Consider the following 24,920-nt stretch of genomic DNA (forward strand, 5'->3'; position numbering starts at 1 on the left):
GAGGGTCCTGCTTTGTTTTCATCGTGATTATGGATTGCCCTCGCCAGGCTGGTGCCACCTAGTGCCTCCGCTCAACTTCATTTCTCTCCAGCGATTAGGTCAGGAATCAAAATACAATAGATGGTTCGCAAAAACCCTGGAAGTGCAAGTTTGGGCACCAGCCAATGAGCGAAGACCATTTATTCTGTGTTGTCAAAGAGTCCTGAGATCGAGGATTTAAAGCCAGAATAAAGAGAATGTTTGGTGAATTTCATTAAGGAGAAAGACATTATTGCCCTTCTTCCTAAAAGATTTGGGAAAAAACTTAATATACCAGTTATCTTTGTTAGCGGCGCATTACAAATAGCAGCGATTGGTTAAATGATAAAAAGTACCCACCTACTGTCGAGCGAACAAATTCTAACACTGCGAGGTCAGACGGTTCTACAAAGTGAAACTGGCTGATGAATCAGGCTAGGATTCTCCAACAGTAAGGCATAAAACAGATAATAAAAGAAGTGCTCCACTGTATTTTTACTCCAACATCTTCACTAGAATCCTGTATAACTGTATAATGGTATAATTTAAGCCCTGGAAGTTCCAATTTTTCTGAACTAAAGATAAAATGTAGCTGTTAAACTATAATTTCATGACGTCACAAGGTGGTACAGAGCATTTTGAGCTTTGGAGATAAAGACAGACTAATAATAAAGGGTTACTCAGACGTGTGACTGAAACAAAACACAATTCCAGGTATTTTTGAGGAGACAACATTCTGACATGGCTTAAAGTTTCTAAGAGTCAATTTGCATATACTAGTACTGTTGAGTCTATCCACTAATTAAGCTTTTAGAAACCCGTCCATGGCATTACCTTGAATGACAGTCTGCAGGGAATATTGGACAGAGCACATTTTCACATTTGCCAATTCTGGACTCAACAAAACCTTAAAATCCACTGTTTCAGGTAGTGACTGTCAGTGTGGCTATGTGCGTGTGATATCTCCATTATGGCAGTGCATAAGGGAAAGCCCAGAGCATCAAGGACAGCAGTGATCCGCCCACACACTCCTCTCCCGGAGCCATCTGCAAACAGCTCCAGTCTTAAATCACTGCACAGACAGGAGCTTCCCACAGGTAGACACTATAATGAATAGGCCCACATATTCAAACACACAGACGTGAACTGCATTTTGATTCCGCCGCACCATGGAACCCCAATTTACTGAGAATAATGCAAATGTCGGTATAATCAGTGTTTCCTGTTTGAAGAGAAGATTACGGTGGCCACCCATAATCTAAAACAAGATGGGCAATAAAATGGGATCAAAAATTATACTCTATGCTTTTTGTGTAATCAAAAATATATATAAGCACCTTTAATTTATTTTTTATTTAATTTTATTTAATTTTTTTTGGCGTTTTGCTTCATTTGCATATGTTTAAGTAATCCTGGATTATTAGGTTGTCTGGATCCCCATCACAAGGTAGAAAAGAGTGTTTTCAATTAGAGAGAAGAACTCTAAATATGCAGGGTTTGTGTGTTAAACATGTGTGAATAAAACAAAACACAACTCTGTGATGACGAAACAATGCAGATCAGAAAATAGCGTAATTTAGACCCTTTAATATTTAATCCATCCTTTTTGATTTAGTAGAAGCAATATTTAGTGTTACATTTTCTTCAAATCTATTATTTTTCAACAAAACAGCAGAAATCAATACAAGAGGATAACGTAGAGCGGGTTACAGGGAACATTATAAGACCAGAATGACGAGCCTGACAGCAGCAGTTACAGAGAGCGGTGCCACTATTTTTCAATAGAAACTGAATTGGAGTCGATGGAGCAAAATCACACCCAGGCTGACTTAGTAAACTGATCTATTTGGTCTGTGGTCCAACTTTACAATAACAACACCTTACAATAATGACACCTTAACCAGCCTTAAAGGGACCTTAAAGGGATATTACATGATTTTCTCATCTATGTTATAATGTTGTTTCCTAATTTAAAAAAAAGATCATGGTCCAATCCAATCCAAGCTCAAAAGTTCCCACTCCTTAAAGTGTTTAAAATTTTAAAATGTGCAGTAAAGTGAATCCTGATTTGAAATACTAACTTACAAATCTCATTTTGGTGACACTTTAATTTAGGGATCACATGTTAATCACTAACTAAGTGGTAATTGGTATGCTAATTAGCTGTTACTTAGCTATTAACTGGTATTTATCAACACTTACTAATGCTTTTTAAGATTTCAAAGTATGTACAAAAACATCTGTCATAATCCCCCCCTACTTTAACAAAATAGTTAATGGCTGAGTACTTGGAAACTACAGCCTTAAACAAAATGCATTGAAAGTACTAACAGGAATCTAAGTAAGCAATTATTATGCATTTTATTATTACTTAGTTCGAGTCCTAAATATGCCTGATTTATAATGAAAGTTACAATATAGTGTAGCTGGACATTTATACAACTAGAGAACAGTCAAATCTTGCCATTACATGTCTATTCTTGACACTGCATTCAGCAGCCTATCACTTTTTTCACCGTGCACTATACATCTCCTCTGCCCATTATCTGTAATATCTTCCCACTTAGATGTCACTTGCAATTAGCGACCTCTCTCCACTTCTCCTTCTTCTTTCTCGCTCTGTTTGAACAAGATGATTGCTGTTCCTTCACTGTACCTCCATTTGTACTGCCATCAAATGGCTCAAGTGACAAGAAACGGCATACAATTATGAGCAATTAAAGTGCTAGCTGCTATAAAAGCTCCTAAAAGGTATAGGAGGGTCCTGTAGCAGAGAGGAGCCTTTAGTGGGTTAATGTATTGTCTTGACTTAAACCTAGTGACAGATTCCCTTTGAGGCTCTGTGCAGTAAATAGGGGCTAAGGCACATCTTACAGTCATCATATTTGCCAGTCAGAGGAGGAAGTGTCAGGATGTGAATGTGTTCCCAGGACGCAGCCTGTCACTCTGCATTTGGCTCATGGCTGCTCCGGCTCTGACAGTGCTCTTATACGCACCAGGGGGCGCCCACAGAGTCAGTGAAGCAGACACAAGGGCCAAAGCACACCGGAAGATTTTTTTTTTAACGAGAAATCTATGTGTTAATTGGAACATGTACAGACAGAATGCATGATAAAACTACGTCCAAATGTCCACACTACTCCCTACAAAAGGAAACTTCTTAGTGGTCACTTGGATTACGACAATACTCAATACTGAATTGCTAAATACGACCCTAACTATACAAAGCACAAGAGCGACCCAATATGCAAATGTAATTCCTCCACTGTGTGAATAATACCACGCTTTCACAGGTACGTACAAAAACAGATCTATGAAGGCCTTACTTGATATATTTGAAGAGAGAGGGTCTGTCATACTGAATACAGTGTTATCTGTATTGATCATTGCCCTAAAAATAATAGAGGAACCATTTGTTGTTGTTCTTCTGAGAGCTAACATATTGACATTGTGACACTGGTATCAAGATGTATTGAACTGTAAGAAAACTATTTTGTTGCATCCCTAGTTGTCATGGCATTTTGCAGTGGTGCTGGGATGTGCAGCAGGTGTAAAAGTAGTGTACATTCCCATGATGCATTTCAAAAGAGAATGAATATCAGTGATTACTATATAGACCACAATGCCTTGCAAGAGTCAGAGGAGAGACTGTGTTTTACCACAGTAATTATGGATAAGGCACTTGAAAACAATACTGTGGTTGCTATTGTCAGACAGTTGTATTAGTAACTTCTCATCTCAGGCAAAGGTTTAAATTTAAAGTGAGAAAACAAGTGTGATTAATATGTGTCCATAAATACCGCACTGTTAGTTATTACTTTTTTTACTGGAGGTTAGCCATCTCTTTTCGACAAAAGAGTCACATGATAAGCTGTGTGGCGAAAGCACTGAGCTGCTACTGTGGGCCCATGTAGTTAAGTGAGGAGTTAGACTAGACTGGATGTTCAAATTCAGACATACATTTTTTTAAATTAAATACTATATTGTTGCCTAATTTTCCATGTACTTTATATCCCAATAAAGTTTGTAAACAGACTTTGATTAGTGGCTTTTGGAATTGTCCAATGCCTTAAAGGTGCATTGTGTAACTTTTTTTGATGGAGGGTTCATCAAATGCTTTTCTTCATGGAGATGTTATTGCTTTGTCTGGAATATTTCACAGTATGGCATTAAACTTTTCTATCTCCATGGAAAACAAGATCAGATCTGTGGAGAGGCAACTCCGCTCTGTCAGAATGCCTGTTTTTCCAAGTAATTTTGAGATATAAAATCACCTGTACTTGAATAAATGTAAGATAAATCTGCTTAATGCCATATTGTGGAACATTCTAAGCAGAGTAATGAAATTAGTGCTGTCATGCGATTAAAAAAATTGAGAGATTAATTAATTATGATCTGTAATTAATTAATCTAATTCATCTCATTTTAATTTCACCTAAAAATTGCTGAGAAAAGCCTTCAATTTGAGGTATTTTCATTTAAATTCATTATTACATTATTGTGGCAGATCAAAAGACTGATATAGATTTAAAAAAGTGACTTTATAAAGTCATTTATTGTTCAACAAATCTCTCCAATTTGGCTGTTGAGCCTAAGTCTCCATGAATAAGAAACTGTTTGCTGTAAAGTAGCAAAGACGAGGAAATCTGAAGGTAATAACTTTTGTCTACTTAAAGACAATAAAAAGATCAGTCTTTCCTTAACCATGTTAAAAATATTATTGATACAGAAATGCTTTATATATGAGATCACTGGTTTTAGTCCTTGTTTTAGTCCTGGTTTAGACCTGCTTTAGTCCTACTTTAGTCCTAGTTTAGTCCTGGAATGGATTAATCCTGGTTTTAGTCCTGGTGTTAGTTCTGGTTTAGTCCTGGTTTAGTCCTGGTTTAGACCTGGTTTAGACCTGGTTTTAGTTCTGGTTTTAGTTCTGGTTTAGTCCTGGTTTAGTCCTGGTTTAGACCTGGTTTAGACCTGGTTTTAGTTCTGGTTTTAGTTCTGGTTTAGTCCTGGTTTAGTCCTGGTTTAGTCCTGGTTTAGACCTGGTTTAGACCTGGTTTAGACCTGGTTTAGTCCTGGTTTAGTCCTGGACTGGATTAGTCCTGGTTTTAGTCTTGGTGTTAGTTCTGGTTTAGAGGCGCACAGGAGGAAGCGCGGTTTACGCAGCGTACGCGAGAAAACACGGTCCACACGCGGCTCACGGGAGCACGTCGGTGTCCGCGCAGTAACTACGGAAGGAAACGTGGTCCGCGCGTTCTCAGGTTAATGACGATGATGAAGGTGTGTGTGTTTGTTTGTGTTTGTGTGTGTTTGTGTGTTTGTGTGTGTCCCCTCATGTGGCAGGTCACTATAGGACAGTAGTGCAGACATCATGAGCCTATGCAGGTTGTTTTCACCAGTGACATTTAAGTTGTAGGCGATATTATATTTGTTATTTTCTTTTATATTTCACGTCGGGAGAATAATTTCCAAGACACGAATGCGTTTTTACCTGTGCGATGCTGCTTCTGTTCTACTGGCTCTTCGACCTCGTCCATTGTGCGACTGACGCCGCCAACGTTAACATGACGTTTACGTCGCTCTTACTGCGCGCGTTTTGTGTGGGTTTCCGGCAATGAGTGGAATTACCGAAATAAAAAAATGTATAAATGTGTTTTTTGTGTGTGTGTGTGTGTGTGTTGTCCCAACAACACATAAAAACAGGTTTTATAATAAAGCAACTCACATACAGTAAACAGTAAAGTTAGAGATTAAAAATGAGATTAACGCGATTAAAAAACATAACACGCTAAATATGACTGTAATTAATTAATCGCAATTAACGTGATAATTTGACACCCCTAAATGAAATATCCATAGAAACAAGACTGTAACGAAACCCCCAAAACCCCGAAAGGTTACAGAGTGCACCTTTAAGTTAATTGGTTGAGTTAATTCCATATTTTGTAAGCAATTCTAAAGCCTATACTAACATCTTTGGGTTAATTTAGTTGAAGATTATATATTGTAAAATGTGTTTCATCAAATATGTGACAATGTTATTGTTCTTTATAATATGTTATAATTACTCAGCTGCTAAAAAAAGACTAAATATACTTTAGAAAATTATGTGTACAGCATAAGCAATTTAGATTATTTTTTTCTTCCACTGTTAAAGAAAATGAATGCCATTTCTTCACAGAACCTTCATTTGAGAAGCGGCTGAGTGACAGGAGACAGCATACAATTATGAGCAATCAAACCAAACTACTATAAAAGCAGGACTCTGCAGCCTCCTCTTCTCTACTCCAGTCTACTCCAGTCTGTAGTGACTCACAAATACATTGTACACGGGTTTTAGGCTGGAGGCTTCTCTGATACCTTTTTCTTTTAAAGAGAGACACAAAGAAAACATTAACTAATTTACATTAAATCAAATAATAGTTTATTACTTTAAATGACACCTACTGGCCTAATAATTAATATAATTTGAATAATTAATATGTAATAGAGTAGGTTTGTGTAAAATCAGATTTCAGAATCATATGACCTACATTTAAATCAGCATCTCGAATACAGTACATTTGTATTTGATTGACCCCATGGATTTCATGTGGTACAAAATTAGGACAGTTGACATGGTAAATTCACAATTCAAAATAAAATGAATGTTTCAAAGGTCAAAAGTCTTAGAAATAGTGTTTGTAACTAGCAAAAGTCATGTGCATGAAATCCCAAAATATTGCATGTATATGGGTAAATCTTTGAATGGATAACACAGAAAAGCTACTATATATTTCATGCAGCGGTTTTCTTTTGGAACACTTCTATTGTCAACAATGTCCGACTTTAATTACACAAAGAGGATTATGGGGCTGGATTTTAATCTTAAATAAACAGCCACAATAATTTATTTGAGATAATTCATTATCTTCAGGTTTCAGCTTTGGATGTGCCTGGGTGTTTCTCCTGGGCACGACGCTGCAGCCAATAAGAGCGGATTAAAGCAGCTCTCCGTGCTGTTTGTCTAGCGTTACATTTCTTTCCCATCTGAGATTCTGCTCTGGATAATAAAATGAATTTCCAAGCCTGGCCAATACAAGTGGTGCTCCAAATGTTTTATTAATGCGGTAAACATGGCAACACACATGACCAAGATTGTTTCCCTCTGCTTTAAATGGACTTCTATCACAGTCAAATGTTATAAAGAGCCATTCCCATTTATCAGCGCTGCACAAACTCAAATATATTCTAAGTGTTAATCCCTGAGAGTAAGAGGAGTAGCCTATGAATAATGCAGGAGCAAAACTGCTGGTCAACCACCACATCAATGACTAGTAAATAATTCAAGACTGAGTAGACGGGCAGACTGTGACGACCATGATTGAGAGACGCAGGGACAGGACCTACTTATAGATTCTAGATGGGTTTTTACCACATTGGGAGCAGAGGACAGGCAAAGCAAGAGAGGCGGTCAACAAATAATTTATAGCAAAGAGCTGCTGATGAGCAAGATGATGAAATCTACAGTTGCACAGAGAAGCATGATGAATTTGTCAATAGCTGCGTTGGTGTTTTTTATGTGTGCGTTCTGACTTTCCGGTCTCAAGACATAGAAATTGAATGATATATTTTCCATTTGCTTCAAGGGAAAGAGTGGAAGCACCTTTGTCGTGTATTTCTGTTTGTCAAGGTCAGGGGCAAATAAAAGACAGAAGCAAAGAGCATAGTGGATATGTAGATGAAATGCTTTAGGGAGACAGGATCTGTAAGTGGGACAGACACACAAGCTGATAAATGCTGTGGAGTATTAGGCATGTCACGATAACAAATTTAAATATTGATAACAAATGATCATATTGAAACTACTTTATGGCACTGACAACAAATAAATAAATAAAAATCAAGTGATTTTTAATATACACGAATGAGATGTTTAGAGAATAATTAAAGGTGCACTATGTAATAGGGTTGTAATCCAAGTCTCACAATACAATATTGTCACAGTATGAACCTCATGGTACGATATTTATTGCGTTATCGCAGGAAAGCTCACGATATGGTGGGGAGGCTCACGATTAGGGATATAACAATATCCAAATCTCTCTGTACGATATTTATTACAATATTTTGTGGAGGCTAACAAAACTGTTAACATGCGACTTTTTCCTCTTAAATGCACTGACAAGACTTAAAAGTGCTTAGAACTGTTATTTCTTCTTGTAGTCTGCACTGAAATGGAGAAAAGGATCATGGTCTATGAAGTTCCCTCTGCCTTTTTTTAGCTATTGCTGCACCATAACTCTTAATTTAAGCAAAGAGACTTGTAATTCACTATATTGTGATGGTCCACGATATTATTGTGAGAACTTTGACGATATGATATCACAATATTTAGGTTATTATTAAATCCCTAATGTGTAACTTTTCTGGTGGAGGGTCTGCTAATTTTCTCATCTCCATAGTACGATTTTTGCTTTGTCTGGAATGTGCCACAATATGACATTGAACGTATCTGTGTCCATGGGAAAAAGCATCATAATGCAACCAAGTTATTTGATAAGTCAGATCTATGGAGAGGTGAGCCGACTCCAAGTAAGGATGCATGGTTTTTCAAGTTTTTCCTTTAGCAATAAATCTCACCTGTAATTAAAAATACAATGTAGATAAGTTGAATGTTATACTGTGAAACAATTCCAACAAAGCAATAATAATACGCAGTCAACCTTTAAGTAAGATATATAACTACACAATGTGCATTTCAGTTGGTACATTTAATAAAGCTGGATCGCTGGACCATATTATGTATTTATACTATTTTCAAATAAACTGCACAGTTGAACAACTGACCCTGTGCTCCATCTTCACCTCTGTGGTCCAGCAAGTCTGAGTCAGATAATTCATTCACTCAGTAAAATGAAAAATATTCCAGACAACCCTGAGTGTGTAGCTAAAAGCAAAAAGGTGTATACTCAAAATGACAAAAATGATAAAAGGATCATTTAAAGACAGACATGTTATGTGAAATCAATTTTTATGATCTTTTAACCATGTTATAACGCTGCTTCCTCATCATTAGCTTACTCCAAGTTGTATTTACAATTCATGCATATTTGAGTAATCCTGTATTGTCTTGAGTTTGTGGCTTGAATTCCCATTTTCATCTCAGACTCTGTTCAACATTTTGTTTATCTGCATTTTGAACACAAAGTCAATGGACCTGTTTTGAATAACCTGTTTTACAAAATGTAAAATCATGAAGTATATTATAACTTAAAGGTGCACTTTGTAACTTTTCTGATGAAGTTAGTATTGGAGTTTGCTTGTCTATATGGACATATTACCGTTTTGCCTTGATTATTCTACAGTATGGAAATAATTTGGTAATCAAAATGGAGACAGGTTAATGGTCAGATCTATGGAGAAGTGAGCCTGCACATTTAACAATTCATGTTTTAAGGCATTTTTTAGCTACAAAACACCTGTAATTGGAGATATGTTTAATGCTCTACCGTGGACCATTCCAAAGAAATAACAACAAGAAAGTAGCGGACTCACCACCTTAGAAGTTACATAGTGCACATATTTTTTTAAAGTTACTATTAAAGGCATATATATATATATGGAGAATGATTCTTTTGTAAGTTCTTCTGAGTTTGTTTTGCACTAAACTGTGCCAAAAATAAAAGAGAACTTTAATTGGAGCGATGAACACAGCTTGTCACGGCTTAATTGTGTCTTTAACATGCAGCTGTAATGAAGGACTGACAAATACTTTATTCTGACACAATGATATATTATTAGCCACTATGAGCTCAGTTGTCACATAAATAACACTGATTAACTTGTTACCATGGCGTTTGGAGTGGGTTGGATATCAAAAAAAAGAGACTCAACAGTCTGTATGAGGAAGTCATGGGGCAACTTTGACAATGGCCACACAACATGAACGAAAAAGCACCAAATTACTAATGACAAAAATAACAAATAAAATAAATAAAATGAGATATTGCAACTTTTCATCCAACTGTTATATCTCCAAAATACCACTTATAATGGAAATGTACCCTTTAACATCATGGATCTTTACAGACTTCCACTCAAAGAAAAAAAAAGAGCTAACATTTTGCATTATTGCAGTTGTAATTTTGGCTATGTAGAACTCATCTTTATATGTCTGAATGGACTAGCTCCACAACCAGTTTGTAAATTTGTACATAGACTATCCACAACCTCCACTATAGAGCCACAGCACAAAGAAACTGTAGAGTTCCTTTCTGTGAAATGTATCTTGCTCAGACTGTCTTCTCAGTGAAAGGAACTAAACTTTGCTCACATAAAGACTATTACTGGACAGTGCACCTTTGAAAAACAGACCAAGTCCCGGCTGGTGCACCAGCAGCAATGACACCGGGGGGAGAGACAAGGGGAGAAAAGAGTTAAATGTGAATGTGTGAGCTTGTATGTGTGTGATTTTTTTTTTCTTGACAAATTCACTGTGTTTATCGCTTTGTCTACAAATAATCGCATTGTTTTTAGTAAAAACTGTATTATTATACTATATATAAACACGTTTAACAATAGTCACCTAAACATACTACTACATTTAATTAAAAGTGTGAAAACAAGTCTATAAAGTGTCATTCATGTGAGCTCTCTCTCGGGAATGTCACTTAAAAAGCACTATACTGTTTTCTTTTAACACGATTTAATTAACACACTGTTTTCACACTGGTGTAACGGTTTTAAACCAGGCTGCTGAGCAAACAGGCAAACAGTGATTTCAACTCAATCTCTGTCCTGGAAACTATATTCTAAAACTGTATACTGATGTTGCAGGAAGAGTAAAATACCTAAGACGTGTGGCAATTAAAACAAAACATTACAAGAAATTAAAAGTATAAACTTAAGCATCTTTTCTGATTCGCTTCTCCTGAGTTAAAATGAAACCCAAACCTGTGGACTGACAGTTATGGGTCGACCCCTGCATCATGTTTGTACTTCCTAAAGGTTAACTCTTGACTATTTCAAACAAATGTGATTTCAAAGATGACCTAAGTAACCCTAATTGAGCACTTCCACATGAAATTCTGTTTCCATTTTGTATGTCTCCTTTCAGGACCCACATATTCTAATCAAGCACTAGTTTCTCCGTCTGCCAGAGCAGCCATTGTGAATCAGTGACATGATTACCACTTGTACAGGGTGACACCCCTTTGGAGCATTTCACTGGTAAAGTACCACATGTGAGGCGTGGAACTCGTCCTTAAGGCACACACGAATAAAACATGAGCTGCTTTGTGCAAATGGAGGAGCAGAGAGACGATTCAGGTCATGACAAAAAGCTGTCACCCTCATGCGTCCCCAGCACTGTGCGCCCGCTAACCAGGCAACGCCAATCACACAGAGAATCAGAGCCCTTTGGAAATCAGCTCCAATGAAATGATAATGCTACATAAAAACATCAGAGCATGTGAGCACACATGCTGTTTCAGGAATCAGAACAGGCACTAAAGGGGACACGCACAAACAGTGATTGGAAGATTTCCCACTCCACTTCCTCACTGAATACACTGTAGGAAATAAGCCAAAAAGTGAATATCATGTTAACTCTGTAGCTTAGATCTCTATTATCTAATATTAATGCTTGAAAATATGCTCCAAATGTGCATTGTGGACTTAATCCTGATGAAATATCAAATACAATATTCACATAGCCTTAGATGAGACTGAAACAACCTGCTGCTTCTTGGGATTCAGACATCACAGTGATTGTTTTAAACCACTGGAATAAAAAAGGTTACATTTTCATCACATCGCTTAGCCCTAGTTTGAATGAATATGAGGATACAGGTTGACTATGATTATTGTTGAAGTGAATCTGTTTTAATCAGTCCTAATCTGTTTTGATCCACCCTGTTAAACAATACTCACTGATTTACTATTCTTAAAACACTGTAGTGTTTTATTATCATGTATCCAATAAAACCAAGGTATGCTCCTCGTATATTTCATTTAAGATAAAATAAAATCTATTAATCGATTATTGATATTCCATGTATATTACACTAACTTGTATTACACTATTAATAATGGTCAGACCAACTAAAATGACACCCAAATTCTCAAATGATCCCACTCCAATCTGTTTAATAAGTGAGATATTTTATAACTAAAAGATTAGCAGCTCTAAACATCTGAATCTGCATCACAAGGTCAGACAAAGACTTCTAACTGTCCAATTTAAAAAGAGCCTGTTCCCTGAAGTTTTCACTGTTAAACTCCATTAGCCTTTCTTATTTGTTTCTCATTAAGCGCTGAAGGAAATTATACAAATGGCTTGAAGCAATGAAAGAGGAGTTTCTTTTAAACTTGTAGCACGGTTCATTAAAAGTAACATCATGCACCTACAAGTACAAAAGTAGAAAAACAACTCAACAGTGCACTAAAAATGTGTTCCAGTTGAATCCACTTGGCAATATTTCTAAAGTTTGATCCAGAAGCTCTTAAATTACACCAAAGACGAGGCAATAGCGAAAATATTATTATTAAAAACTAGGGCCGGGCAGGTGAATGTGTTAATTTTGCGGTAACTAATTAATTCATTATTGCCGACAATTATTTTAACGCAGTTAACATAGTTTTTATTATTATTTTTTTATTGTAAACGTCTGTTGCTCACTGGCTTTTATTTTGAAAAAGTCCAACGCGAGCGAGCCTAGATTTGTTTCCTGGTGTGGCGCTCACAGAAAACGGAGAGAAAGAATGCGGGATAAACAAACATGGAGAAGGGTAAGGAACTTTTACATGGCCATTTTCATTGTAAAGTTCTTCCAGACAGTGCAGTCGATACAGCCAAAGTCATTTGTAACACTGCAACGCTGAATTGTCTTATCACCGGAGATTCACGAGTCTGAAATGTCACCTAAATGCAACACACTCTGTTGATGCCGGCAAATCATTCAATGAAACAAGTGGTGTGCATGGATCTATTAAAATAACTGGATAGGGTATTGCTGCTTGTAGCTGCTTCCAGTTGACATAGTGACATCACTGGTACTTCAGCGGAAAAAATCCCATGGATTGAGACAGGATTTTTCTCATAGAGCTCAATGTAATCACAAACTGCTTGTGTTTGGCTGACAAGGCACCTACAGTTTTCAAAAATGTTGGATTTGTGGGTGATTTTTATCTATTTTTAGAACAATTTAACTTGGTTTTAAATGTTTTACAAACTGCAGTTTTTATTTTCTTTGATTTTGCAGTGACCCGTTACACCTGGTCAGTTGAATGGTTGGTTTGGGAACCCCTATCTTAACTTGTGTTGAACCCTCTTTGTGTTGGACCTGCTCTCGTTCCTCAGTGCTCCTCTCATCAGGGCAGTGTCTGACGTTTGGGGGCAAAAGTCTTTTCTGCTGCTAACGGTGTTTTTCACCTGTGCACCCATCCCACTCATGAAGATCAGCCCCTGGTAAGTATCAAGAGAAAGTTGTATGTTGTTTTGCCTTCTTTTTGCCTTGTTTATCTTTTTCTGGTCTTGGACAAGACTGATTTAAAGTTGTTGTTTTTTTATTTAATTTTTATTTATTTTTTTATAACAAACCTAAAATATATGTAAATATTTTATTTATTGATATGTTTATATTATTTAAATTCTAATTATTTTTAATTTTTTTTTTATGCCAAAAAACTTTTTTTAAACTAATTTTGTTACATGAATCAAGGCATAACTATCATTGCATCTCTAAACCTGTGTTTAGCCTTAAAAATCAAGCAAAGCATTATGCAAAATGCACTACTACTAAACTACAAAGCTTGAGGAGGTCTGTGTGATGAAGACTGAACCATTTGTTCAATAAGCCAAACAAATAAACCACTCTTAAGCAAACGTTTGGGCCTTTTCAATTCAAATGACTGTCTTCTGCCACAGAAGCTCAACAGTAGCAGTTTTAACAATTTCATAACTTTTTTAAAAAGTCAGAGTTAAGTGTTCAATAACTATCAGTTAAATTCTTTCTATCAAAACCTTAAGTCAACACTCATTATTGTTTAAATTGATATGTTATAACAGACAAACTGCCATTTTTGCTGGGCTTTCTCATCAAACACTGCCTAATCGCTGCCACAAATGTTAAATTTATCTTCTCCATGGAGACAAGCCAAGTTACAGGTCAGACCACTGGATCCTGTGTTTTTATTTCTCTATTTCTAGTCCAAACAGAGCAATGACAATCAGAAAAAAGGAACCATTTTCCCAAAGGTCACTCCCACTAGCTTTAGCAGCAGGTTTGATGGCCAGAGTTTCGCCCAAGCTAAACCAATGGTGGAAACAAGTTTTACAAGTACAAAGTTTTTTTTTCCATGTAAGATAGACACGCTTAATGCCATAGTGTGATACATTTCAGGCAAAGCAATAAACTCTTCATAGTGAATGACAAGCATTTGACAAACCTCTTTCAGAAAAGGTTACCTAGTACATCTTTAAATTCAAATGTCCTTTTCCCTCTAGGTGGTACTTTGCTGTCATCTCCATGTCTGGCGTATTCGTAGTCACTTTTTCTGTCATTTTCTCCTATGTGGCTGACATCACACAAGAGCACGAGCAAAGCACCGCATATGGGCTGGTGAGTCAGACTTTTCAAATGTCATGATTTGTGATTTATATTTTATTAATCTATTCAGGGTTCAGGGTTAGCAGTTTGTATGCAGAATAAGATTTAATTTAGGATTTAGTTGTATGTAAAGGAAATTATTGTTTTATTTAATTTGAAGAGGCCATCATTGCTTACTGACTGTTACTGTGTAGTTAGTTTAGGTGCACAGACATAGTCCTGAGGGAAATACTTGTTGATCCAAAACTCAGCATCTGTCATGAAGAGGAGCCCTCCCTGTCCTGCTAAAAATGTGTTTCTAAATGTGATGAATAATGTTGTAACTTATTATCATGATGTTAAATATTAGTTTAATGCTGGTCAGGTAGGGCTACCATACCAAAACTACTTATTTCAATGCATGTGACTGACGTGCCAGGCTAAATAGTGTAAAACAGGGGTCTCAAACTCAATTGGAGCAGGGGCCAAAGTTATAAAATATATGACCACCAAACTATCATGCAGTCTCACACACAATAAACTTGAATGCAATGTAGTCTGATACATTTTATAAGGGCCGCATGACATGAGATAAAGATATTTGATAAGTATATGTATATGCATATGCTCTATCATAGCAATACCAAGACTTACATTTTTTGAAGTTAAGCAAAATTAAAATTTATACCAAGACCAAAACTTAACTTTAAAGGAGTACATTTTTTGAAGTTAAGCAAAATTAAAATTATACCAAGACCAAACTGGGTTAAAGGAGTACACAATAAGGAAATTGTGAATAAAATGTGCCACTTTTGCATCTACTTTCAAAACTCTCATTACTTTTCATATGGAGAACTTTGTATTGTATTTTTATTTTTGTCATTATTGATTATTTGCAATATAAATATGTTTAAGATATATTGTTCAGCCCTACCGCTATCTCTCTTATTATATTTGATTTCAACAGGCAATAAATCAAAGTTTAGAGGGGAAAGTGTTATTATTTTTGTACATTCATTTTACGCATTTCTGGATAAATAACAAACCACCGCAGTATGCTATGTGGCTGGCTAGTGAATTAAACAGTGGGGGAAAAAAATCAATAAACATGAATAAGTACAAAATAAAGGCCAAAGCACACATTTACATTTTTTTTTTTTATTAATGCTTATAAAAGGTAATGGTTGGAGGTGCTTTAGAGCTGTTTACACCTGGGCCCCCTCCTCTGCTGCTCCACTACGGCTGCTAATAATATTCTTGTATGCCTTAGCAACTTGCTTTGTTCAGAAAAGTCAAAAAAAAAAAAAAAAAAAAAAAAGGTCTAGGAATTGACAAATTGTACTGAAAATGTCTTCTGTGGCAATACCTTTCAGTTTTGTATTTGGTTTGATTTGATATTTTCAGTTGAGATTTACACCGAATACTTTATTTTACTGCAGGTTATCACATGCATTATTAAAAACAAATAAATGTGGTTAATAAGGACCATAATAAGGTCCATACAAATAGAAAAGACAGAATTTTTAAATAGGCCAAATTTTAAATAACAAAAAATGATCGCTTTCCTCTTCAGTGCCATTTAACACAGAATAAAATCTGATTCATTCCTTCAACAATCACAACAGTCAGAGCAAAATAAGGTTAAAAGAAGTCAAACGGACATGTCTCTGTGTTACCAACTATGAGAAAGTCTTAATTAACCCCTGAAACCTCTCTGGTGATAGACCATTTTCCAAACTAAACACACTATCACTGCCACAGGATTGCCTCAGAGACCAGTTGATGTAAAAGCCACAAACTGCAATCTGCTGTAGATTTTATTACAATGACTACAAATTAAATTTCATAACAATTAACATTTGTGAAGATTTTATCCTTTGGTATCCACTTATATTGCATAAGGCACTACTTTGCTTTTGTGACCCTCTAAACCAGTTCATGAAGAGTTTCCTTCATTGCAGCGCTGTGATGAAGAGGGGAAGTCTAAGGCCCTGTTTACACGTACAAACTGAGACATTTCCCTCCATTTGTACCCATCTATTACACGCAAACAACGAATTCAAATCTGAAAACAAATCCTTCTAAAAACTCTGGCTAGAGGGGAGATTCTGGAAAACTATGCATTTGCTAGTAAAGTGAGATAAGCAGTGAGTTTTAGGCACATGATGCGCCAAAATGTGACAATGGAAGCATTCAATGCAGCAGTCAGATTTGTTCTGGTGCAAACAATCTTTCATGTGTTTGCATTTACATACACAGCTGATGTATCATATTGATGACTCCAAGATGAATGAGGGCTTGGAGGTCAGCAATTTTTGTATTTTTGAGTATTTTTGAGTAATACTTATAACTGTAATGAAACAAATGCTACAGGTTTGAATCTAATCCATCTGTTGCCCATAGGTTTGGCATAATTATGATGACGCTGGCTTTCTTCGGGTTGATGTAAACAATGCTATGTGCATTATGTTATTTTGGAAAACGGAGGGAGGGAAATATTTGTTTCTCAACATACCTGACTATGTGTAAACACAGCCTAGTGCTCCTTATGTGTAAATCACTGCCTCTGAACCTAGTCTAATCTAATCTAATGGACAAAAGTCAAAAAAGATCACAGTTTACACAGAGTGACTCAGAGATGACTAACTGTCCTCCTCGTGTTTACAGATACATCTGCAGCAGTGAGGGTGACAGCGCCAGCTACACTCAAAATAAACCAACAACTCACAACATAATCAACACATAAAAGTATCAACTAGCAACTTCAACTAAAAGAAATAAAATGTTGTTAATAATCTTCTGTTGCCCTACACATGAATATTATAATAACAATGGTTCAACGTATATTAACCAATACAAACTTTAAAAGGTGCACTGTGTAACTTTTCGATTGGGGGTCCGTCACCTTCTTGTTTCTGTGGATATGTCAATGCTTTGCTTCGAATGTTCCACAATACCACATTAAACATATCTACGTTACATTTATTCAGTTATTGCGCCAAAAAAACAGGAATTCTGACAGTGAGCGGGGTTGCCTCTCTGCAGATCTGACCAGTAACTTGGCTTGGTTCAGCTTTAAGTCTAAAAATGTTGCATGTTGTTTTTGTTTTGAAGAACTTATGAAAACCACGGCAAGACTGATCTCTCTGTTGGTTGAGTAAAGTTGTCACGACTTGAATAAAATGTCAAATTCTGTTATTAAGGAAAACACTTGATACAGATTTTAATACCACAATGATAAAAAAAAAACATGTAATTCTCAACATACAATAATAGAGTTATAATAATAATAATAACAATAGTTTCCATGTTCATGTTCATTTTGATCAAAACCATTTTAAAACTATGCAAAAGGTTTATTCTAGTCCTGTTTATATTATTTCTCTATCAGTGCTGCAAATAAGTATATTAGAGTATTAATTTGAACAACTGGATAGTGATGACTTGTTCGATTAAAATGATAGACAAAGAAAACTTGGAATAGGCAAAGAAAGTTATATTGTATGTTATCTAGTTACCAGTGACCAATACAAACCATTCTTAGCCCTGACGACTGTAATCCTGGGCAAGAAAAGAATTCAACTGAAGTGCATGGACAATACGTCAACACACGCACACTCACAGGTCCAGAGGGAAAATCTAAGTGTCCTCTCTCTCTTTTTTACTCTCTCTATCCTCCTCTCCTCCTCCTCTTTCACTCTCTCTTTCTCCCTCTCTCTCTGGGGGTTATGATATAGATTTATGTGCCATGACACGCTGCAGATGGTGTGAATTAGATGGGTGGGAGAGCCAGCACCAGGTCAACAGACTTGGCCCGGCCTTGAGCCTTCAGTCTCCCAGAATAAAACCTGAGGCCCAAACGGCACACAAGGAGCGCACCGCGGGAGGTGTCACTCCACAGTGCCCCCTACAGGCTGCTACAAGACTATTTCTGAACTGCAGGCGAGACAGCGCTGCAAATGCGATATCCTCTAATTTTATCATGTCTACATAAACTGTCAAAAATATGTCCTAAGCATACACTGTATAGAAAAGTGAGTGTGACGTCACCAATATCGTCAAATGAAGACTAGCAGTTATAGGGGTGAATTTCGAGTCGAGTTCCATATCAGGAATAGACATTTATTTATGGACAAAATAGCAAAATAAAAACACCAGGATCCTTTTTTTTTATGTAAAGTCAATTAGAAACAATCAGTGGAGGAAACACCCCCATGCTCACTTCCTATTCGGCATGCACCAGGTTAGCTATGTCCATTTATATATAAAGTCTATGGGCCCAACTTTCTATCATAGACTTGGAGTTGAACAAAGTGAAGATCTGTTTGGTTTTCATTTTCATTTTCTATTTTTCAAAAGCCTAGATTACATTATAGTTCATTTGGTCACAATTATTTTACATTGGATAGCTACTGACCACTGACAATTCAAGACAAAAAACTCTAAATTAAATTAAAATTAAATTGTCAAAATGGCGTCCATAACTTGTCTGACCAGCCAGTCCCTTCTACATTCAGTTTGAATCCAGAAAGGAACTGGAACCAGACAACCGAGGGTGAAAAACCTCCATCCAAACCATAGACTGTGTATATAAATGGACATAGCTAACGTACTAGCCGTTGCGTTCCAAAAAGGAAGTTCACATGCGAGCACCTACTGACCCTGGCTCCTCTTGACTTACACTGGAATATTGTCACCTCTCTCTCTGTAACTGCTGCTGTGAGCTTTGCCATTTTGGTCTTAAAATTTTCGTATTCACCTGCTCTACATGATCTTGGAATTTTTTTCCGCTATTTTGTCCGTTAAAAAAAATCAAAATCAAAATTAATAATATAGAGCCTGGCTCCAAATTCTCCCCTGTAACCGCTAACATTGAATGCTATGGGTGACGTCACACTTGCTTAGTCCTTTTTTTTACGTGTAAACCATTATGTTTGTTTCTGACACAAATGAAGCATGCATTTCTGATTGGGATACAGCTCCAGATCCACTCGTCTTTGTCAAGTTTTGTCAAAGCGTGTGGTTCTGGGTCAGGTAAGTCAAACAGGGAAAGGCATGTGACTGTGTTTGAGTAACAAACGTCTTGAATTGAATTATTAAAACTCTCCAGATTGGAGGATAAGGACAAGGTTGAATCACAATTAGATAATGATTTTACAGTGCTTTCTGTTCTAAACATCTTTTCAGGTTTTGCAGGTTTTGGGGGCGAGAACTTAGTTATTTAGTGCACAATCACACATGGGCTGACAACCATTACAGGTCCTATATTACCCAAAGTGGATTCCAATGAGTTTTAAACCATGTTATAATGATGCCACCTCATCAAAAAACAAACCTGGAGCTGTGTTTTGTTTCATTCACCTATGAGTCGTTTTTATGCATCTACATCTTCAAAGCTCAAAGTTCTGTGTTCCACATTGTGATGTCATGTAGTGGTAGTTTTCATTTTAACAGCTACCTTTTACTTTTACTTTAATTCCGATTGGCAGTCTCAGGGCTGAAACTATCCAAATGATTTTAGTTATACATTGTAACATAGATCAGAAAATAACAAAAGAAAATAAATGAACAGCAAATCAACAAATCAACTCCATGACTTTGGGGGTTCACATACCACAGCGCCCTCTATAGGCTGCCCCTCTCCCACAGTGAAGCAGAGGAAACCATTGAAATAACCTGCTCTAATATAATCACACAGAGATAAACAGCGCTGAGAGGAGCCAAACCTGCAAAGAGGATGCTGCCAAAGAGAGGGGCCACATTGATTTTGATGAAGAGTAGAAAAATACTATTGTAAATATGAAGCCACATAAACCTAGACAAATGGCTTTATAAATGTGTAAGGATTGATTTTTTGTTCTTCAAAAGGCGTCAGCTACTTTCTAGATTCAAGACTTGTTTTCTATCAGCAGCCACTTACCCATAATTTGAAATATGAGATGAATTAATTTGCACTTTAGGAAAAAATGTTTTAAATGCTTTGATTTATCCAAACTGTTTTCTCCATTCAACTCAATAAACAGCATAAAACCAACATTTATTTAGGATCCCTGCCTTACTGTCTTCTTCACAGGTCCCTTATTTCCAATATGTCAAATATGAGTCTCTATTTTCAGTAAACAGAGCAACAAAAATCCTGAATACTTAAACTGTTTAGTTCAAGAGCCAATATTACACTATTTTCTGATCTACAAGTATGTTATAATGTTATTTCCTCATCAAAAACACACTTGGAGTTGTGTTTTGTTTTAATTCACACAAATTTAACACACAAACCCTGCGTATTTATTTACGGTAGTTTTCTCTCAAACAGAAAATGTGCTGTTCCACCTTGTGATGTAAATTGATAATACAATTAAGTGCTCCACTGTGTTTTTAAACATCATACACCTTCATTAGAATCATTTGGATAAGTTCAGCCTTGAAATTTCCAGTCTCTAATAAACAAAAGGTAAATGATAGCTGATAACTTGAAAACAAATGGTAGATGGTAAATGGGCATATGTTTATACAGTACTTTTCCACCTTCAACAACAAGGAATCACGCACCCTCTCACACACACATATTCATACACCAGTGTACACAGACACTAGGGGTGAGGTGGGTTAAGTGTCTTGCACAAGGACACAACCACATCAGTGGAAGCTGGAATCATACCAGCCAAGCGGTGGATCAGTGGATCAAACCACTTAACCAATGATGTTCATTTTGAGAGTGGGTTTCGAACTGCAAAACTTCGGATCAGTGGACAAACGGTCTTACCAAATGAGCTACTGTTGCCAAGCAAGCAAACAAGGCAGAACAGAGCATTTTGAGCTTTGGAGATGTAGCTAAACTAATAATAATGGATTACTCAAACATGTGTGAATGAAACAAAAAACAACTCCAGGTATGTTTTTGAGGAGGTAACAGCAGCTTAAAGCTAAAAGGTAACAGGTAACAGCTTTAAGTTCACATGAGTCAATTGTGCAAAATAAAGGACCTTTAAGCTGCACTAACAAATTTTGTTTGCCTGGAATGTACCACAGTAAGGCATTAAATGACTTATTTCCTTGGAGACAAATGGGTGATAACACCAGGCCAAGTTACATGTCAGATCTGTGAGAGGCGACTTCACTCACAGAATGTTTTTTTTGAGCTATAAAGAGACATGTAATTGAGTAATGCATCTAAATCCATACTGTAGAATATTACAAGCAAAGATAACTGGGTGGTGAACACTTGTATGTACAATGTAATGTCTTGGGGTGCATTCACACTCATTTGTTAGAAATCATTTGGTCCTGGTTTGAGTCCCAGTCCAGGTTTAGGTCTGGATTTAGCTCCTGCTTAGTCACAGTTTTGATGTGGTTTACTGTATGTGCAAATGTGAACATACCCTTACTGCAGATATCTTGTATTGTTTGCTATAGGTTGTTGAAAATGCTTTACAGTTACAATTTACTATTTACTTCACAAACACAGGTTTAAATATGCTATGTAAGTAAGGCATAATTTATTCAGATTCCATTCCCAATTATTTATTCAGGTGTATTTCCGTATTTAATCTCTCCCAGGCCTCATGAACACACCTGTTGTTCCATATTCAGTTCGGGTCTTAAGGAGGATCCTGTGGGCTGTTTTAACTCTTACTGAGTTAGAACCATAATGTCAAGTGTCTTGTTTTATACTTACTGCCAATTTCCAACAAAAGAAATCTCAAATCGCTTCACGTAGAAAAGGCTTACAAAACCCATGAGCCACTCCTCACAACAAAAGCCAGACAAACCTGCGAGGAAAACCTGCCTTTTTCGTGCTTGGAAGCTTGAAGTATAAAACTGCATTCACCACAACTGCAAGCCATTCTTATTATACTAATCTCATTTCTTTTTCCTTTTAGCGAAGGAACCGCAAATCACCTGCCTAGAGCATACAGGGATTTGCATACAGATTTCAGATTTTTTTTTTTTTTTTAAGTCAGATGCCCTTCTGGTTGCATTTATATGAGCTTGGGGCTAATGCAAGATGTATACTCTGGTGACACCTGGATGTCTTTGTCTTCTTGATAATATTGTACTCATTTAAAATTAATAAGATAAATAAAATTAGTTTTGTAATCCTGCTATAGATAATTCTGTAGACAATCCCGACATTTGTTTTGGTGTAAGGCTTGTTGGCGGGGTACCTGAGTATACATGGGAGGTATACTTATGTGGACTTCATTGGATCTAGTCCAGGTTTATTTCATGGTTTAGTCCAAGTTAAATCCCAATTTTGCTGTGTTGTGTGTGCAATTGAACACACAGGGACCACTTACTGCTTACATTCTTACTGTTATTCCCAAAGTGGGGGTCTCTAAAGATTCTCAGTCTCAGCATATTTTTTAAGGGATGGCATCTTAATTGTGCTGTATTAAGTATTTTATAATGACTGCTGTTCAAATAATATATTAATTAACCATAAAACCATTTGATTTCTCCTTATAAGAAAGTAGATCAGTAGTAGAAGTATAGGGTCGCCAATGTATCCATGAGTAACACAGGATTTACTGAAAGAAAAAGGGGGGGGCTGTGTAACCTTACAGAACATACAGTTTCAGATAGATTAGAGCTTTCATCCACAACTTCCTCAGTACTCTATATAGAAAATAACATAAGGTTGTTACAGAAGTCTTATAGCTGGTAGGATTTGGCCCAGTGTCCAGTGAGGCTCACCTGATTGATGTGCTTGAGTTTGTCGATAATCTGGTTTATAACGGGGTCAGCTTCTTTCACTTTCACCTCTGGGTTGGAGCTCTGAGCTTTGATGCCACTGCCCACCACTCGGAGTGTGTAGCTATGAAGATAAAAAAAAACACACACAATGTTACAAAACCGGTCATGTGTGGGGGCCAAGCTAGGACGATGAAGGTGAAATATGGCATCTGTGTGTTAGAAAAGCAAACTCAACAACTTATGCTTGTGCTGCTGAAGAATTATCAATTTCCTGAAGTGGGTGAGGAGACGGTGCATAGTTCATTTGAAGAGGAACCCTGGGGGCATGCTGGATTTGTGGCTCACCGCTGCCATGTTTCACCTGCCTCGGCACATGCATGTTCACCAAACCGTATCCAAGCTGCAGGCTGCAAATTACCTGGGTCTTTTATGGAGAGCCTTATACCACAAGTCCATTATAGTCCCTCTTGGAAAATTGCAGTATCAACTCTAGTGTTGTGAGTGTATTGAAGTAATCATTCATGACAGAATTTATCATGTGAAATTGCAGCCTTAATCCATGTGTTTAAGTAGTTCATTTCTGCTATAGCCTGGTAATAAGATTCAGAGCACTTCAAGGCTCCTATCTGTTTAGCTTGGATGAGAGGTAATAATGGATGTGGCCATTATAAGAGAGTTGGTTCACTCCTCACTTAATGCATTTCATATGACACGTTTAAAGGTGCATTGTGTAACTTTTTAGTTGGGGCTTGTTTCTGTGGACATGTCACTGCTCTGCCTGGAATGCTCCACAATATGACATTAAACACCTCTAACTTGCATTTATTAAATTACAGGTGGTTTTATAGCTCAAAAATACCTAGAAACAGGCATTCTCACTGTGAGCGACTCACCTCTCCACAGATCTGACCTGTAATTTGTAATTTGGCGAAAACCTTTTGAAAGATTCTCCGCCAGAATAGTTACACAATGCATCTCTAATCAAAGTAACGGATTAAAAAGGACTGAAAATAAAGAAAATTAAACTATAAAAGCATGCCAGTAGGTAGTTGTCACAAAAGCAGTCTGTATGCACAAATTGGGAGGCCCTATGAGATACAAGGTCAAGAAGAGATTGCATGAATAATTAAGGTGCAGGAAGTAAAGAGGTGTAATTTATTTAAAAGAAAAGGTGGGTGGCGAATCTTTCATATCGTGGCCACCAAAGTGTTATTCTCCTATTAATTCTCTGTGAACCAAGGCTATATTTAGAGAAGATCCAGCCGTCATTAAGTGTCATTTCAACAGTTTTCTTCACAGTTTTTCTTCTCATCTCTTCGTGGCCTATACCCCTCCAGACTTTGCTGTGGCGGCGCATTCCTTTTGCAGAGATTCATCTGTTTAAATATTAAAGGCAACATTTAAAAATCAGTCGACAAGCGTGTGAGCCTAGCATACCTCTCTGATCTGAAAATGACCATCTTAAGACTGGGAATGGATTTCTTGCCGCTATTGAATGCTCTTATAAATCACATGTGCATTTTGCATAGAGTGGTTCAAAGCTTTTTTTTTTCCTTTTTTGTCTTGAGTCAAGACAAAAAACATAATTTCACTATAGCTATTCTTAGAAAATGGTAATGTCAAAGTATAGGTGCTATAAAA

The 24,920-nt window shown here is 36.8% G+C and overlaps 1 protein-coding gene across 1 annotated transcript in view; it reads right to left on the reverse strand.

The window, feature by feature from the left end:
• gpc5a (glypican 5a) overlaps nt 1-24,920 on the reverse strand; it is a 209,124-nt gene that overhangs the window by 77,869 nt on the left and 106,335 nt on the right. Inside the window, exon 7 of the mRNA XM_055155037.1 lies at nt 23,280-23,400. Within this exon, the coding sequence (XP_055011012.1) occupies nt 23,280-23,400 (121 nt within the window). The remainder of the gene's footprint in view (nt 1-23,279; nt 23,401-24,920) is intronic.

This window comes from Boleophthalmus pectinirostris, unplaced genomic scaffold (genome assembly GCF_026225935.1).
Source record: "Boleophthalmus pectinirostris isolate CB_2022bp ecotype Guang Dong unplaced genomic scaffold, ASM2622593v1 HiC_scaffold_19, whole genome shotgun sequence".
Taxonomy (NCBI): domain Eukaryota; kingdom Metazoa; phylum Chordata; class Actinopteri; order Gobiiformes; family Gobiidae; genus Boleophthalmus; species Boleophthalmus pectinirostris.